This window comes from Lolium perenne, chromosome 4 (assembly GCF_019359855.2).
Source record: "Lolium perenne isolate Kyuss_39 chromosome 4, Kyuss_2.0, whole genome shotgun sequence".
Lineage (NCBI taxonomy): Eukaryota > Viridiplantae > Streptophyta > Magnoliopsida > Poales > Poaceae > Lolium > Lolium perenne.
In genome coordinates, this window is record NC_067247.2 from 352640166 (window position 1) to 352658262 (window position 18097).

Genomic DNA, 18097 nt, shown 5'->3' on the forward strand with positions numbered 1-18097 from the left:
GATAAATCTTTATCAGTGGAAATTTGAACCCTAATTAATAATTACCTTAAATATTAATTATCTAAAAAAATAATAAAATGCCAAGATTCAATATTATTTTTATTCCCAAATTATTAATAACTTCAACTTTAAATTGAAGTTATTAATCATAGAACTATATAGTGATTAAGAAACCCTAGATCCATATGGTAGAAAACTAGGAACTCATCATTTCATGTATAATCCTAAAACCCTAATTCAATTATGCACAAAACCTAGTTCCATCACTACATGTGAAACTTAAATCATTTTTAAACCTAAACCTAGGTTAGCACATGTGATCATGTACTTACTTCTGATCCACAAAACCATAACTAGCAATTAACTACTTGTTATGTCCACATAAAATGTAGGAGCTCTTTTATCAATCATTTAGTATCCCATATATGCATCCCTATCCAACATGGTTAATCAAGTAGGGTTAATCAAGTGAAAACCCTAGATCCTATTACCAAAGCAAACATCATTACTTATCCCTATTTAGCATCACACCATTGTAATGAACCTTAATAGCAACCATACCTACTATTTTGTCTTACAGAACCCTATTCCATTAAACCCTACTAGTGTTGGATACTTATCCACCATCCTACTTAGGAGCCAATTATTCCTTACTTAATAGAACCAATAGTACAACCCAAACCACCTCAACCCTAATTGCTATACTTCTTATTACTTAAGAAGTATGTTCTTCAAAAGTTATTCTTTTGAAGAAAATAAAGAATCATCACCAACCCTGCTTATAAGGACCTATAAACCCTAGCTAGCAATCACCAGTCAGATGAATCAACCTTGATAGCAACCATGTATAAATACTTCTTAAGGATGCCTAGGCTTAACTCAGCCTTACCAGCCCTAGGTATTGATGAATCCAACAATGTTGTGATCCATCTACTACTTACTCCAACAACCAATTAGAACCATAGAAAACCATAGAACCCCACACACCTAAATTATTATAATTGTTCTTTATTTAAGAACATGTTCTTCAAAAGTTATTCTTTTGAATTATATAATAAGTAATCATCAACCATGCATCATAAGACTTAAAATTGACAACTGCTCTTTACTTATTATACCACTACTCTTCCTGGTTGTGTATGATTGTTACTGTTCATTTTGCCACCTGCTTATAATTCTAAAACAACACAACCCTGAATAAGAACCTGGTATGAGAATCATTCTAAAAGTGCAAAACACCCTGAACTAATCATTACCACTCACTAATCCTAAATCATCGGGGTTAGGACACGCTTAGAGCGATTGCATCTCATACTTATGCATTATCGCATCCTTGCCAATCTTTTAAACATCGTCCTTACCGGACGATGATGCTATTTCAGAATTTGGAGTTACTACGTATCGAAGACCTTGCCTGCATAATCTTGCAGTCAAGAAAGGCAAGTTCATCGCTTGCTCATGTCATTTGAGTATTTCTATCAAATTACTTGCAAAGTATTATGGTTATCACTATTGCATAAAAATCAAAACCACTACTTTCATAACTATGAATATGACTATGTGGTGGGCAATGGAACCATGGATTGTGTTGATATGGTGGAGGTTCCATTGCAAGGGTTTATATCCATCTAGGAATAAACAACAAATGTCGCCAGTGATTCTTGTGCCGTAATACCCGTGTTAACCATAAGATCTGGAGTGGGACAGAGTAGTCAAAAGTGTTTCCACCTCTCGTTCATCAACGGATGCGCTTTACCGTAGACACTTGTATCCGTCACGGCAAGCGGTAGGCTGGGGAAGCCTTAAGTCCCCACGGCATAGTCCGTAGACACTTGTCGTGCGAAGTGCAAGTGGTAGGGTGGGGATCCCATTCTAATTCCCCACGGTATTGCGGTCTATGATGGGTTGCAGCCACCGGCGTAGGAGTGTATGGTAAGAGCCCAGCACTGTTGTCGTGGTCGGGGTCCACCCTGAAATTACGGGAATAATGGGACCGACGTGGACCCAGGGTCGGCGCATGCAACAAAGGGTGGGTGTTCGAGGTAGCGGAGGAACATGATTGGCTAGACCTTATACCGGGCCTCATACCAAAGGAAGTGTGGACGAGAACTTAAGCTCGGTTGGCACCAAGGTTAAGATCTCTTATGGGTAAAGCAACACACCTCTGCAGAGTGTAAAGAACCGTGACCTGTCACTCCCTCGTTCGGATATGGAACTGCGAACGCGGCCGGAAAGGAGCTCCATGAAGTTCTAGTAAACCGGTGAAGGCTGACGGACATAGTTCTTCTGAATAAAAGCAACCTTTTAAAGAAATGATTATGAAAACCTGCATTGGTATTAGACTTTCTGGTCTAATGCCGTAGCTAGTGCATTAAACACCTCTTTCCTATAATGAACTTGTTGAGTACGCTCGTACTCATCCCACTCTTAAATCCCCTGCTTAGATATGGAGGCATCGATGAAGGATCCACAGTGCAACTCGAAGGTCGAGGAGACAACAACTACTTCAAGAGACAGGACCCTATCGGAGGAGTCAGATACCACATCCAACAAGGAGAAAACCTAGTTTAGCCATAGAATGGAACTAGCTTCCTAAACCTAGCTCCTATTTAGCTAGAATCTATTCATAGCCTTTATAGCTAGTCAAATACTCTTCAAATAGAGTTCGTGATAGGATTAGACTACGAGTTGTTCTTCTGGAGTTTATTTGCAGTTTTACCTCATTGTAAAGTAGGAGGCTGTGAAGATCTTATGTAACAGAGTCGATGTTGTAATTCTATAGACATGCCTTGGACCCGCATATGTTTCTGTTGTACCACTCTGAGCGATATAATACTAGTGGAACGGTGTTTCATTGGTGTTATATCAGACTTGCATACTACACCATGCAGTGGTATGCCGGGTCACCACACGTATCAATAACCATAACGGAAAAAATGGCTAAGGATAAGTTACCACTCAAATTACCCGAAAATGGCGCCAAGATTGGCAGAGCCGTTCGAACGGCTCAAGGTTCCGGGTAAGAATTGGGAAACGAGTGACCATTGTTTCAGCAGGGAAGTAATCCGGAGATTCGTTGAAAAAATTAAGTCGATGGATGAAGTCCCGCGTGATGAGGGTTTTTTCGGCATACAAGCTGGAAAGGAAAAAATTCACGAAGTTGGAGTTCTTTGATATTCCTCATGTTACCTGAAGGCTTGTTGGAAGTGAAGATGAATTCAAGCAAGACGGAAACAAGAGGTGAATCTCGGAGAACTCTGGGGCTATTGTTGTGGGTATACTTCGTAGGTGTACCATCGACAGTGCCTAGATCCGGCAATTCTGGGTGGCCTATAGATGGTGATGGTGGCACATGGCCCATCGGGCGGCCTAGTTGCTGTAGATCAAGAAGGATGAAGTCCAGCCCAGGAACAGGAAGCCGGATCCACCGACCGACCCTGGAAGTTGGATCCGGTCTGGCCCATCAGTGGTAACCGGATCCAATACGACGTATAAGGAAAGGCGGATCCTTGACGTATACGGCAATGTAATATACCGTAGTTAGGCAACTTGTATTCCGGCTAGGACTCTCCATGTAAACCCTAAATCCGTGCGCCTTTATAAGCCGGATCCTGGGAGCCCTAGAGGGACAACCACAACTCATTGTAACAACGCAAAAGCGCCTAGATAATTCCAGACAAGCAGCAGTAGGTCATGTTATCGTGCAGGTGTTCCAAAACTGGGTAAATCACGTACCACCGTCCCAAGGACTCTCCGCTCGATAGCTTTTACTTCTTCTTCCCTTCACGAGGATTCCTTCTCTAGAGTATCGTCGACTAATCCAAATTAGGTCTATGCACCCATCATTTGGCAGCCGCACTACCACCACGTGTACTTGAACTGTCAATCACCCGTAGAAGCCACTCAGCAGCTTCGAGCGTTGGAAGTCAAGCCAGAAGTCCGCTGATTTGAGGTCAACGAGAAAAGCTAGTTGATGCTCCATCTGATGCTGCTCTGTGTGAACTAAGGGCAGATACAACGCGAGCGCTAAGGGAGAGGCGCTAGGAAAGAAATCCTGGCTGTTTTGGCAGTTCCCATGATATTCCCGGCCGTTAATTTGACATGGACGCAAAAATTGGAGCCGGACGCTTGAGAAACGCATGTAAAATAGGGGTCCTAGCGCCAGACGCTAGTGCAGATCAGGATTTCTAGTTTTTAAGCGTCTGCTCAAGCGCTTTGCAATGTACATGCCCTAACACTAGTACTGTACTTGCAAAGTCTTACAGATGTAATTGTGCGTACCGCGTACGTCTCGGCCGTAGACTACCGACTCCGACAGGCAACTAGCGATGCGGGACACGCAAATATTGGAGCTGCTTGGAATAATACTCGAACTCGTGTGGTTGTAGAGTACATACTAATTTTTTACGAAAAATCTACCGATCTATTAATAATCATCAACGTAGTAAAAAAATTTAAAAGGTAAAGTAAATTACAAATTGGTACTTGGAACACCTAGCGATGACTACAGACACTAGCACGAGCCGAAGACGCGCCGCTGTCCTGCCCCTCCTTCGCTGAAGCTGAGCAAAACTTATCGTAGTAGAGCTTGTTGTAGATGTTTGAAAATGTTTACAAACCAATTTGCAAATCACTGATCAGATATAATCAGAAGCAAAGATGTCGTCGATAGCAAGAAAATGTCGTTTCACTCTATAGGTGTCAGGCCGCCAGGGCTGTTGTGTATGTTTTCCTTTTTCGGAAATTCAATTCGGCTCCCGGGTGCGTATGCTCCCTCTACCAAAAAATCATATTTCGAAATGTCAAAAAATTTGGAAAAAAAATTCTACATGTACATTTCCATAATATACGTGCGTTCGTCAAGTTTCACGAAAAACCAATATTTTGTGTGGTCTATATAAAAAAGAGAAAGTTTATCTTGCGAAAAGCATTATTTTTAGCACTGAATTTTGTCTTTTTTACACACGTCACATGATAAGTCGATATTTTATGAAACGACTTTGTCAGCATGTAGCACGTGAAGATGTACGTACGAACTTTTAATTTCAATTTTTTAAAAAATTTAAAATGTAGGTAAGATGCATTTCGAAATATAAGGAGCATATGCACCCATGTTCCAAAACACCGCTCTCCCTTCCTTTTTCCTCTTTTTGGTCAGGTCGAGTTTCACAAACCTGTATTCCGCTTAATTTGTACTATGCTCGTGCATGGTTCCCAAAAAGAAGCGCTCATGTCAGTCTGACATGTTACCTGCTGGTTGGCGGCCATACTCCTCCACTCCTGTTCAGCTATGACTTCCATCGGCAAAGTATCATACGATCCAACAGCGAGGACTGTCTAGTGCACGGGAGGTTCCGGGCACGTGGGTGTCGTTAGATTCACATTGTTTTATGCTTTGCGATTCATCCAGACTAGTAACATTAAGTTTCATTATGTTTGGACGTCTCAGATGTATTGGTTCGTTTTTTTTTCGATAAAGGGAATATATTAATATCAAAATGATATCAATTACATCCAGCCTCTGCAACAACGCACCACCCTAATGGCACTACGGATGCACACAGCCAAAAAGAAGAAAAGAAAACTAAGAAACAAAAGTCCCGCTACAGTATCTCGGGCCTAACAACAGCAATACATCCACCGCCAAGACAACACCTGAAATACAGAATCTCCAAAAACGACGCCTCCAAGAAGGGAACAGTGCGCGAACACCATCGTCGCCCGATCAACGATCTTAGGTTTTCACCCCGAAGATAGTCCCCGCTCTCAAAACAATGCCTCCAACAAGGTCATTGCCAGGCACAACCAGTTAAGGCCAGACCTCGGGTTTTCACCCTGAAAGGTAGGACTCTGAACTTCACATGTGTTGTTGCCCCCACTTTCATACCACTGCTGTGAAGCCCGGAACACCAAGCAAGTCCCTCAACAACGCGGAGACTTGAACCTCCCTTAGCTAGTCCTCCCCTCCGGCCTTCATGAACTTCTCTTCTTCCGACTTTCATCATGGATCCATAGTCACTTGATGTCAACACAGAAAAAGAGCTTCGCGCCGCTCCCTCCAGAACCAATCGGTCGGAATAAAAGCATGGGTGCGCACGACCGAAAACCACCGATCCAGCAAACTCCAGGCAAAAAGCACTGTTACATTTGCCGGCGGAGCCTTCCGGAACTCAATACTCCGGCTAGATCACGAGTCCAGGCCTCCGGTAGGTCTTCCTCTTCACGCAAGAGAGACCCTAGGACCACCGCCTTTATTCAGGTCGGACCCCCACATCGGCGACCATCCCGGGCTGGCCACTCCAACCCTCCACCGACGACTCCGTCGCCGGCTTCCAAGCATCTCCATCTCGCCGCCGGAACGCGGTGATAGATCGATAGATCCACCACCACCAACCGCAGGCCAACCCTCTCCGGCGAAGAAGAGGGCCACCTCCACCGTCTTACCCAAGGCTGCTGCCCCGGGTGACCTCGTGTCGCGGGTGAAGCCCGAGATCGCCTCCACTCACCGGCGAGAGGCGGGGGGGAATTGGCGCAGGCCATGAGCCTGGCCGCCGCCCACCACCAGCCCCTGTCGGAGTGCTGCGGAGAGCCGACGGGAGGAGGGAGGCCGCAACGATGGCCGCTGCCGCCCATCGCAACCGCGCCGGCCGAGGGAGAGCCGACGGGAGAAGGGGGCGTAGCGCAGGCCGCCGCCGCCCAACCCATCCGCGCGCCCGCCATGCGTCGAGGAAGGGGATCCGGCCGCCGTCCACCAGGCGTCGACGAGGAAGGGCCCCCGCAGCCGCCACGCCCCGAGGGTCTTTGCCCCGGCGGCGCTAGAGGCGGCGGCGGCGGCGGCGTTTAGGGCTGGAGAGTTACGGGAGGGCTGGGGAGCAAGTCTGATATGATCGTGGTTGGGTATTGGGTTTGCTCAGATGTATTGGTTCGTAACGAAACATAGTGATTTCGTGTACCGGATGTCCCGTGCACTGAACAAAATCATTTCTCCGCATGATCCCAAGCTATATACATGATAGATTGATAGGACAACTCCCCAAAATTCCAAATTATAAGTTTCTAAAAAAAAATTGTTAGCGTTCACAAGATTGATGTTTACAATCCTTAGAATTTCGGAACCAAATATGAGATGCACAGAGACTTAGGGAGTAAATCCAACATGAATAGTGTCGCAGGAAGACAAAAGCACAAGATACTACATATCAACTTGTTTTTCCTTTAGCCGTGTGTATTTCAAATTTGATTCTTAATTTTTTTGAGCTTGTAAATACACATCTTGTGAACACTCTCACAAACAAATTTCAAACTTTTAGAACCTTTTAAATTTGATATAGCGACAGGGAGAGCAGCGACAGAGATATGCAACGAGAAACATTTGACTGAGTGGAGTAGACTACCAGTGCAGTGTCGAAGAGAGGAGATTAGTTCTGGACTGATCGACACCGACCGCGTTATATATATGCTAGCTCGAAGACAGAACACTGTCGACGCCGGTATTTGCACGGCAGAACTACTCCTTGCCTTTCTAGCGTGCACGCATCGTCACATCACATGGATCATCTATACATCGTTTAGTAGTGTATATGTCCAAGACTCCAAGTCCATCTGAGGATGATGAGCTAGCGCAGGACTAGAGCACAACCGAGCAAGAGTCTGTCGTATATATACATCGCGGTCGCGCCGAGAAAGAAAACGTGCACTGCAAAGTACAAACGAGACACCATCCAGCTCTCCGGCCGGACCGTAATCATGCACGCGCGATCCGGATCAGCCGCGGCGGCGACCGGCGCCACCGTCAACGCCATGAAGCAGCAGTCGACACTCTTCGCGCTGCTCTCCCTGTCGCTGCTCCTCGTCCGCCTGCTCCTCCGCCTCCGCCTCGCCGCCTTCCGCGACGCCGCGCTCACCCTCCACCTCCTGGCGCGCCTCCGCATCCGCCCCGTCACCGTCCGCCTTCCCGGCCCGGACGGCACCACGCTCCGCTTCTGGTGCTCGGCCTCCCCGTCCTCCGCCACCACTAAGCCGCCGCTCCTCCTCCTCCACGGCTTCGGCGGCGACGCCAAGTGGACGTGGGCGCACAACTTCGCCGCCCTCTCGCGCAGCTTCCACCTCTACGTGCCGGACCTGGTCTTCTTCGGCTCCCACTCCCGCTCCGCCTCGCCGCTCCGCTCCGTCGCCTTCCAGGCCCGCTGCGTCGCCGACGCCATGCGCCTCCTCGGCGTGCCGCGCTACCACGTCGTCGGCATCAGCTACGGGGGCTTCGTGGCCTACCGGCTGGCGGCCGTGGAGGCCAGGGAGTGCGTCGACAGGCTCGTCGTCATGACCAGCGCCGTCGCCGCCACGGCCCGGGAGATCAGCGCGCTAGCGGCGCGGGAGGAGATGGCCGTCGAGGACGCGCTGCTGCCGGACACCGCCGCCGGCCTGCGCCGCCTCGTGTGCCGCTCCATGCACCGCCCGCCGAGGCTGCCGGACTTCGTCCTCCACGATTTCATCCAGGTTAGCTAGCGCGCGCTGTTAGTAATAATTCTGTTTGTCTGATTCAGTTTTTTTTTTTTTTTGAAACCCAGATCGATTGTTTGTCTGATTTAGCTAGGTTCATTTACTATGCATGCCTCGGTCGGTGAGACGCAACTTTTGTTTTCTTTCGACCGGTGATGATTCACATACATCTAACCAATCATGATGAGATTAACTTGTTTGTGACGATCACATCATTTTGGTGATATGACATGCTAAATTGCTAATAAATGAAAAAGAGAGTGAGATGGTAAGTAGCTATGCTACCATAAGAGCAATTCCAATAGTGTAGCCAGCTGCTGGCTATAACCCAAGTACCATGTCATCTATAGCTAACTTAGAGCCAACATATACAATAGTGAGCTATAAAAATGTAGTAGTTTATCAATGTATGGCCCACATTTCACTCTCACAAAGTGCCTAGGAGCACGTGCTAGAGCTGGCTCTTGCATAAGAGCCCACTCTCCTTCTCTCTCCTCCTCTCTCTCCTCCAACTAAGCAATAATATACTATTTTAATCCTTATAGCCAGCTGACTAGGACTTATTGTACTTGCTCTAATATCACACACCTCAAATCAAGATGAGTCTACAACATAATAAATAATACAATGCATGATACCACATATAAGTTACTATCCACTATGAAGGTACTAACCTAGACTAGTAACATGTCATATATTATTAGTCTAAGTTACTCCCCACTATGACCAGCCTTAGAATGCATGTGCTTGCGTTAGCGCGAGCAAGGTTTTACACGTGTCTTCATCAACTTTCTTCGGGGTATTTCTAGTTCTCAGTCGAGTCAAAATTTATTTAGTCTCGTTAGATGATGTAATCAAATCTCAGTTGCAGATCGCAGACCGCTGTTAAAACTTATGAGTAGCAACAATAACAAATTAAATCTAACGCTTTATAGAATTTTGCATAATTGCATCTCCACTTGCAAATGAAAAAAGAATCTCGGTTGTAGCACCATTTACTATCAAAAACCTCAGTTGCAATCTAATTTGCAACTTATATACATGAAACACGATGCGATCAACTGAGCACTAACTTATCATGGGTATGACTAGCTCTCGGTCAACTCACGTGATATATTGAATCTTAGTTACAACACCTGTTCTAACTCATCATTAGCATAAATTACAAAGCAAATAAAAAGGTTCGTAGGCATTTTACTTTAGTTACAACCTCACTTGCAGCTAAAAAATTACAGTTGCTACCCAACTTGGAATTAAAAGAAAATTCTCCGAAACTCAAATGCATCCATAACCAATGGCATAGCAAAAAAAGAAAAATATATGGATGGTCATGCTTTGGGCTTTGTTGGATAATTGTTGATTTCTGTTTTTACTCTTAAGTGCTCTTGGCTGTTGTGAAATGACAATACCATGACCATCGTCTGGCTACGTCATTTTAGCTATAACGATGCAAAAGCAATGATTTACGACTTGAATAGAACTAAAGTAGGTATAAAAAAACTTTATTTTATTATTGCTAGTAGGACCTCTCTTCTACTCGATGGTACACATCCGCATTTAGCTTTTTTACCACCGTTGCGTGGATCGCCACCACCCGGCATGCGATCTATGGCACGCCCAACATTATTATGCAATCTGGATGCATGTATTTGCGTAATACGTTCTATTCTGGTTTATAGAGCATGCGCATATCTGTAGATCGTAAATTTAACTATAATAATACAAAAAAAATCTATCATTAGAAAGTTTAGATGTTCTACTTTGTAATAAAATAATTTTTCTGTTATACATTTGGTATTATGTTAACCAAGTTGATAATCTGAAAATATGCTCTAACCATATAAACTACTCCCTCCGGTCCGGAATAATCGACGCGTCTCACTACCTACCCCTGTGCAATTCCTGTGTGAGTTCGCGTCAGAATGGAGGTAGCACGTATGGAACGTGCAGGAAAGTGCTAGAAGATGATGTTGTTGCACTTAATTCGTGCATTCGTTTTACTACAATAAACTAATGTCAGAAGGCCACGTGTTGTCCAGATCTAGACGGAACTAAAGTTAGGCCTGCGTGTTGTAACTTGACCACAGTAACACTAGTACTACCTCTGGTCGATTTTAGTCGATGCGGGAAGTAGCCTGCGCATGCATATACGTAATTATACCTAGACACGCGTCAATTAAAACTGAAAGGAGGTATTACTACTACCTTTGTCACTAGTCTAAGTTACTACCTCCATAGTGGGTAGTCTACATGTATTGTCATGCATTGTGTCATTTACTATGGTGTAGACTCAACTTGTCTTGGGGTGTGTGATGTTATGGTAACATAGTAGTTACCACCTTACTCTCTTTTTTCATTCATTGTCATGCCATGTCACCAAAATACCTTGGGTTGTGTGATGTTACTAGCTAAGTTACTTCCACTATGAGCAGTCTTAGTAAGTTGACCACAGATTAAGAATATACAAGCATTTTTTAGAAAGCTTAACAAGGTTCTTTTTTTTTAAACATACTACGCCTGTTCATAAAAAGATATCTCAGATTTGTTTAAATTTAGATGCATATATATAGACATTATTTAGCATATAAAAACATTCAAATTTAATATATATTTTCATGAACGGAAGGACTATATAGAATGGAGGTGATACCGTGATAGTAATCAGTCAGCGTACTGACGAGAGACAGAGTGAGAGAAGGACAGCAGCTGCACTCCGGGAGTAGCTGAGATCTGGATCGACGTGCATGCCGCCCTCGATTCCTCTGGTCTCTCTGCAGGGTCCGCTCCGCACGGCGGCCCACGTGCCGCGCGTCCGTACAAAACACTTGCTAGCACACACCACTACCGTCCATTGCAACAGACCCAAACTTGCGTCGATCCAGGAAAAGAACAAGCTAGCTAGCATCTTCATCACCGCCATCACCGTTGATCCGGGAGTGTATTTTGAATGAAAAAAATCAACTTATTCCGAGCTGCAGTATATGCAGCACGTCAGTGCCATGTACCTATACGGCGGCAAGTTCCGAGGACCAGGGACGTAACCATATGTTATATATCCAGCAGAGCAGACGACGATGGTAGTGCTATCAATCAATAGTGTAGACTCTGCAGTGTAGGATGGGTTAGCGATCCAACTTAAATACACGTCATGGGTGCCCTTGCTCTGTACTGAATACACGTCAATACAGGACAGCACGAATGTACATGCAAAAGTTTAATTTAAAATTTTAAGGTTTTCCAATAGCATTTTTTAAATATTGGAGAAAACGGATGCAAGTTCACCCGGGTTCATCCTGGTATTTTCCTTCTCCGTAGTCTATACATACTGAATTTTGATTGCACATGCTCTGTTCGCTGTTGCAGCTGATGTTCGTGGACCAGAGGAAGGAGAGGTCGGAGCTGCTGCGAGAGTTGCTCAAGAACGGAGCCGGCATCGACCCCCTCCCGGTTCTCACACAGGTCCGCTAGCTGCATATCGCAAGCAACTTCCATTAACATCTTATTTCCCCTTTATATCCTGCTATTTCATACAAGTAATTAACACGGTTCAGTTCTGCTGTATTCGATCAGCGAACACTAGTCCTCTGGGGGGACAAGGACCAGGTGTTCCCTGTCGACCTCGGCTACAGGCTGCAGAGGTAAAACCACCCATGGACTCTGCACCATGCTGCTTTCCATGAATCTGATGTGGTGACTGCAGAGTTTTAACACTCGCTGTGTTTTTCCGTCAATTCCTGGATGTAGGCATTTGGGAGGTGAGTGCAGGCTGGAGATCATCAAGGACGCAGGGCACGCGCTGCAGCTGGAGGGAGCCGGCAAGGTTAACGGCTTCATCAGGTCCTTCCTTCTCGACGCGCCGGATGGGCCGGAATTTGGCTTCGCCCAAAATTGAAGCCCGTTCAGGGCTTGCAGGAAAGCGAACCACTAACTTGTATTGATATCCCGAAAGGCCCAAACACTGGAAATGGTAGTATACGGAATTATGGTATCAATATTTCGGTGGAGATATTGCAGTACCGTAGTAGTATGTCAAAACTAAGTGCTACCCGGTGTGGCTGGGTGAGATAGCAAGATGATACCATGTGAATGCACCCGACAAAAGGAAGTTGAGTAAGAGGACTAGATCAGGTTACCACGAGACCAAAAAATCCTTTTGTCTAAAGAGATCCAGTTTGGAACTCTTAGAGCATCTCCAGTCGCGTCCCCCAAATGATGTTCGGGGGACCGCGGACAAAGTTGAGTAAGAGGACTAGATTAGGTTACCACGAGACTAAAAAAATCCTTTTGTCTAAAGAGATCCAGTTTGGAACTCTTAGAGCATCTCCAGTCGCGTGATTTGGGGGACCGCGGACAAGAAATGGGGAAAAAAAACTGTCCAATCGCATCCCCCAAAGCTAATTAGCGCCTCATTTTGTGTCCGGCATCCCCGGTAGAGACTCTATGCATAGAGTCTCTATCGGGGACGCCGGATACAAAAACAGCATCCACATGCATGCATGCAGCCCCTAGTCCCCACATGCTAGTCTCTTTCCCCACACTTTCTCTCACCTACTTTTCCCACATGGGGTGGTCCCCTCTATTAAAATGCATACATCCGGACGCTGTTTGAGGGACGCGGCTGGGAAGGGCCTCTTTTTTGTACAGATTTTTGGTCTCTTTTTGTCCGGCGCGATCCCAAACGTGCCCCAAATCATTTGTGCCGGACGCTTTTTGAGGGACGCGACTGGATATGCTCTTAATGCACATAATGGACGTGAAAATTTCCTTTAAAAGGTTCTCTCCGGGGTCCCAGTAAATCAGTGTGGCATCCTTTTATCTAAAGAGATCCAGTTTGGAACTCTTATATAGTTATATGCACATAGTGGATGTGAAAATTTCCTTTCAAAGGTTCTCTCCGGGGTCCCACTAAATCAGTGTGGCATTTTTCATGCTTCCGCCGGTTGAACCCTGATATGAAAACACCCCTCAAACAAGTAGGCACCGAGACCATGATCTGAATGCATGCAAATACCAGGGCATACCGACCAAGGTACCGAAGATCGTGATTCTGGATCAGATCGATATCCATTAGGCAAGATCGCAAATCGTAGGATCATAAATAGCAGAGCCATCATCGTGGATTCTACTTCCGAACTCATAGAATCGATCCAATCTAGTTAGATCTTAAAGTCATTAAACCTATAATAGAGGAATCGGGATTCTCGTTACCATGATACCAACCGTTATTGAAGCTAATGGATAAAAATAAATCCAAGCGTAAGCTTTTGCCTCCGTTTGAATTTTTTTATATATGTGGATAACATACTAACGAGTAAAAGCACGCCCTTGTATTTTGTAAAAACGCATATCATTTGCTAGCCGCAAAATTTAGTTGTTACACAATAAACTAGAGTACATTTTATTGAACTTTAAAATAGAACTTTGACACACCAATATTCTAGAAGAAAAAAAGCTCTGACACATCTTACAAATGGTTATAATGTTTTACAAAAAGTTACGTGGATATGCTAGTATTTTTTTAATTTTAAGATATTCAAAAGATGTAATTTTTCTGTACTTCAAAATATTAAACCATAGGCAGCTACGGACCTTATACTATTATTTTTCTAAATATCTCTGGTATTCAGCTATTGAAAGCAGGTCCTCATACTATCATTTTTGAAATATACTCAGCTCGTCAGCTATTCAAAATAGTGGTATGGACTTCAAAGGGGATGTTTGCTTTGAGCAAAAAACCTAGTTGCTACCTCTTGCAACCACATGTCTCCTCTGTTCCCGACTACCAATCGACGATCCAGTCTTCTCTTAGGCAAGCTCTATGCTGCCTCTGGAACTCCGGATTATCACCGGAGTTAGAACATGATTGTTTAACGATAGGGAAGTCGCCGGTGTAAGACCAATGATGTTATTGTAATGGTTTTGTTCTACTTAATTTATGGATTTTGTCCTTTTTGCAAACAAAAATATGCTTCCTCTACTGAAAACAAAGGTATTTGTCATTTGACATAATGTGAAAAATATTACATACTCCCTCCTTCTCTAAAAAAAAGTTTCTTAACTTTATCTAGATACGGAGATAGAGAGATATGTTTTAGTTGTAGATACATCCGTATTAGAAAAAATTGAGCAGCATTTTCTCGAGAGGCGGAAGTAGTTCAGTTTGCAAACTTGGGCTCTACCGCACACACACCTTTTAAAAGGAGTTTGTCCTTGCTGGAAGAACAGTGCTTCATAAAGGTATTTCCGTATGATTGAGTGATGTTCGAATCTCACAGACTGTTTCATGTTTGTTGCTATGGCTGAAGTGCAAGTCGCGTTAAATCTTCAAACTACCATTTCTTTTATTGTTGGGTGGTTCTTGTCTAGATCAAGTAGTACTATATTTTTTGAAGTTGATGATGGGATTATTTGTTCCATCTACCCAGTTGATGTAGAGTATATAACTTAGAAGTTTCTATGGCACGGGAACTCATACGGTCCTCCCCTTTATCGTTTCATGAAAAAGAAACGGAGGGGCATCTCTTTCACTTGACGGCTACTCTTTTCCTCTGCATCACTATCTGCTCCAAACTTTCTTTAAAATTGCCTCTCGTTAACATAGTCAGTTCCTAAAGGCGGTGCTATTATTATTTGCCTTGGACTATGCTAGTGATAGTTTACTCCTTTCTATCTGATCTCTCACACTCATGCACGGTTCAGCCGGCATGGCAGGTTTATATACCTCTAATTTCAGCTGTGCTTCAGCCATAAGAACATCAATATCGGTAGAATACAGCAGATGTAAAAACCACTTGATGTACTGAATCGGATGATCTTGTTGTGACCTGTCAGAAACTCTTCACGGACTACAGGGAACAACTCATCCATGTTCTAAAGGGGATCACGGTCGGCACAGACAAGTTCCAAGTAACACCATTATCTCAAGTATACACCCCTCTTTGCTTAGCTGTGTGCGTCTTATTATACGCAGGTTGTTCCCATTATAATCTTCCTGCTCGTGCGTATGTGTCTCAATGTAGGAAGTGCTAATTGTTTGGGGAGAGCATGACCAGTTGTTCCTGGTAGAGAAGGCATCTGTGATTCAAAGGTAACTTTCACTACATGAACTTCACTTCAGTGTATGGCAGAGGAACCTGATTTCATCATTTGTATGGAGCACGGCTCGACTCATGCTCTGCACAAAAAAATTACTTTGTTTTCAGATGTTTGGACGGGAAAGCTAGAGTGGAGATCATAAGTAAGACAGGCCACTGTCCACAGATCGAGGACCCATCACGGTTCAACAAAATTTTGAAGGACTTCTTGCTGTCTGCTGACAAGCCTGATCCTGTTTGCATCAAGGACAGCTCGCTATGAGATGAATAGTTTTGCAAATTGCAATAAGTTTGCTTAGCCATCTCGATCATTTCAGAGGCGGTGTTGGTAAAGAAATCAAAGCTACTGCTTATGTACACCAAATTATTTCGACAACATCAATGAGTATAAATGGCCCGGGGAGTCACACAACTCTTCCGTATGTGCACTCTGGTTACACAAGTTGAAAAATGAAGACCGTGGTGCACACTGCACTGGTCACGCAACTTGTCAAAGTGAGCGCGTGACGCCATTTAACTTTTATTTCCAAAAGACACTTTACACTATTCCTTATGGGTTTTTCTAAAAAAATATTACTACTCCCTCACTGTAACCACCAAGGGCCATCACACCAATATCACACTAACCATTCTGCTTTGTGCATTGGCCAGCTTAAATCTAATCTTTTCACTTTATTTTGGTGAACCTTGTATTTTCAGTTAATTCTTATCTTTGGTCAATTCTCATTATGATGATTTATTTGAGGAAAAAAAAATGAAATATTTACTTGATCTTGATTTCTTCAAGACATGCTCGTCAAAGCCTGAATTCTCTCATGAACAATAATGGGATTCATCATGAGCTATCAATTGTTTTCTTTATGCTCCATCACAATCTCTTGAGATACATGAAAAATTATTAAGTTGATCACATGCTTCAAACCTTAATAAACCATGCCTCATCACATGAGTCAACCATGAAGTTAACTTGGATCCATATCTTTAATACATCTCATGTAACCGTCTCTCAAGATTATTTTTAACTGAACATGCAAGAGTTCTGCCTTTGCTTTATAGAAGGGGGAAAATACCCATAAGCTTTACAAAAAAAGACTATACACGCCCAATACTCAGCCAACAACAAATTTAAGATTGGTTTGGGAAGTTGGCAAAAAAAAAAAAAACACAGGAGAAAATAGTAAAACAAAACTATCATCGTTGATGTCTGCCTAAACCATGCACCTCTTGTCAAGCCCTCTCAGCCACCAGCCCCGGTTGCAATTCGACTCCCTGAAGATGCGCCGATTCCTTTCATTCCAAAGATTTCCAAGCAATGTATCCGGCAAGAGTATTGTCTTCGGCAACGTTGTTCTTTGTCCCAGAGTTCGAACTCTTCCACCACCCCTCGATGTTAATAGATGTGGAGGCAATGACCGCCACCCTAGGGTCCGTGGCGCGAGAAACACGCCCTCACTCTCTTGGAAAAAGTGCAGAGCAAGATCAGATGGTTGGCTGTTTGATGATCTAATCTCAAAGACAACATTTGTCGTCAAGTAGCCATCCTCTGTGACAAAGACGATCTGCCATCCAAAAACGATTCTGTGGAAATAGCCAAACGAGGAAACAAATTTTCTCCTCCATCTTCGTCTTCCAAACCTACTCCAAATCGGACAGCACCAAACACCCAAAAATTGTGCCTCATAAGCAGATTTTGCAAAATACCGAGCATCTCCCATCAGGTTGTAGGAAAATTTGTCAAGGCTGTCAGACAAATGGACATCATGAATTCTCCCCCATAACTAAACAAAACCTTGGGCGACATGATACGCTAGAGGAAAGGAGGAAGGGAATCCCGGTCCAACTCTCTATTCCACGCGCAGCAGGCGGCAGACAAGGGGAACACATGAATGGCCAGTATATTGACCGGCCTTGGGTCCGGTCATACCGTCCCAATTTTCTGCTTCGCCCCGGGAGGAAAAAAGGGTTGGAGTCACATGGCCCGGTATGACCAGCCTGGGGCCCAATTCTGCACCTCGATCGATCCATTCCACGTGTTCCCAGCGTACGAAGACGTGTCCACCCTGGGAACGGCATGGCAGTCACCATCTCCCTGGGAATAGTGCAGGAGTATTCAATGCCCACCAGGTTTAGCGCGGAAGCATGGCAATAAGATGACTCAAGGACGATGCGTCGGCACCAACCATGAGGCTCGCGGACAGCTATGCCACCAGCTTGTGACCTCTCCCGCGGACCGCCACCTGTTTAGTGTAGGTGTCAAACATGTAGCTATCCCATATGGTAACCCCTTGTGGTATAAAAGGACGTCCAAGGCTCAGTAGCAAAAGGTTAGAGGGTTGGAGACTTGGGGGTGTGGACCGGAGGGAAAGGAAGGGGGAATCTTAGCTCCCTGTGTAAAGAACACATGAATACAACTCAGACAAGTAAAAAGTAGGGATTCTCTTCGTGCAGCCTGAACCTGGATAAAAAAGCTCTTATGTCTTTGTGCTTGCATCGCTCGATCCTGGGTA

At 44.5% G+C, this 18097-nt stretch overlaps 1 protein-coding gene across 1 annotated transcript; it reads left to right on the forward strand.

The window, feature by feature from the left end:
- Nucleotides 1–7618: 7618 nt before the first annotated feature.
- On the forward strand, nucleotides 7619–12674 carry LOC127296974 (uncharacterized). The gene is made up of 4 exons (XM_051327224.2): nucleotides 7619–8493; nucleotides 11860–11955; nucleotides 12067–12134; nucleotides 12241–12674. Exons 1-4 carry the CDS (start codon nucleotides 7747–7749, stop codon nucleotides 12386–12388), a joined length of 1059 nt encoding a protein of 352 aa, XP_051183184.1. The 5' UTR covers nucleotides 7619–7746; the 3' UTR covers nucleotides 12389–12674.
- Nucleotides 12675–18097: the final 5423 nt, after the last annotated feature.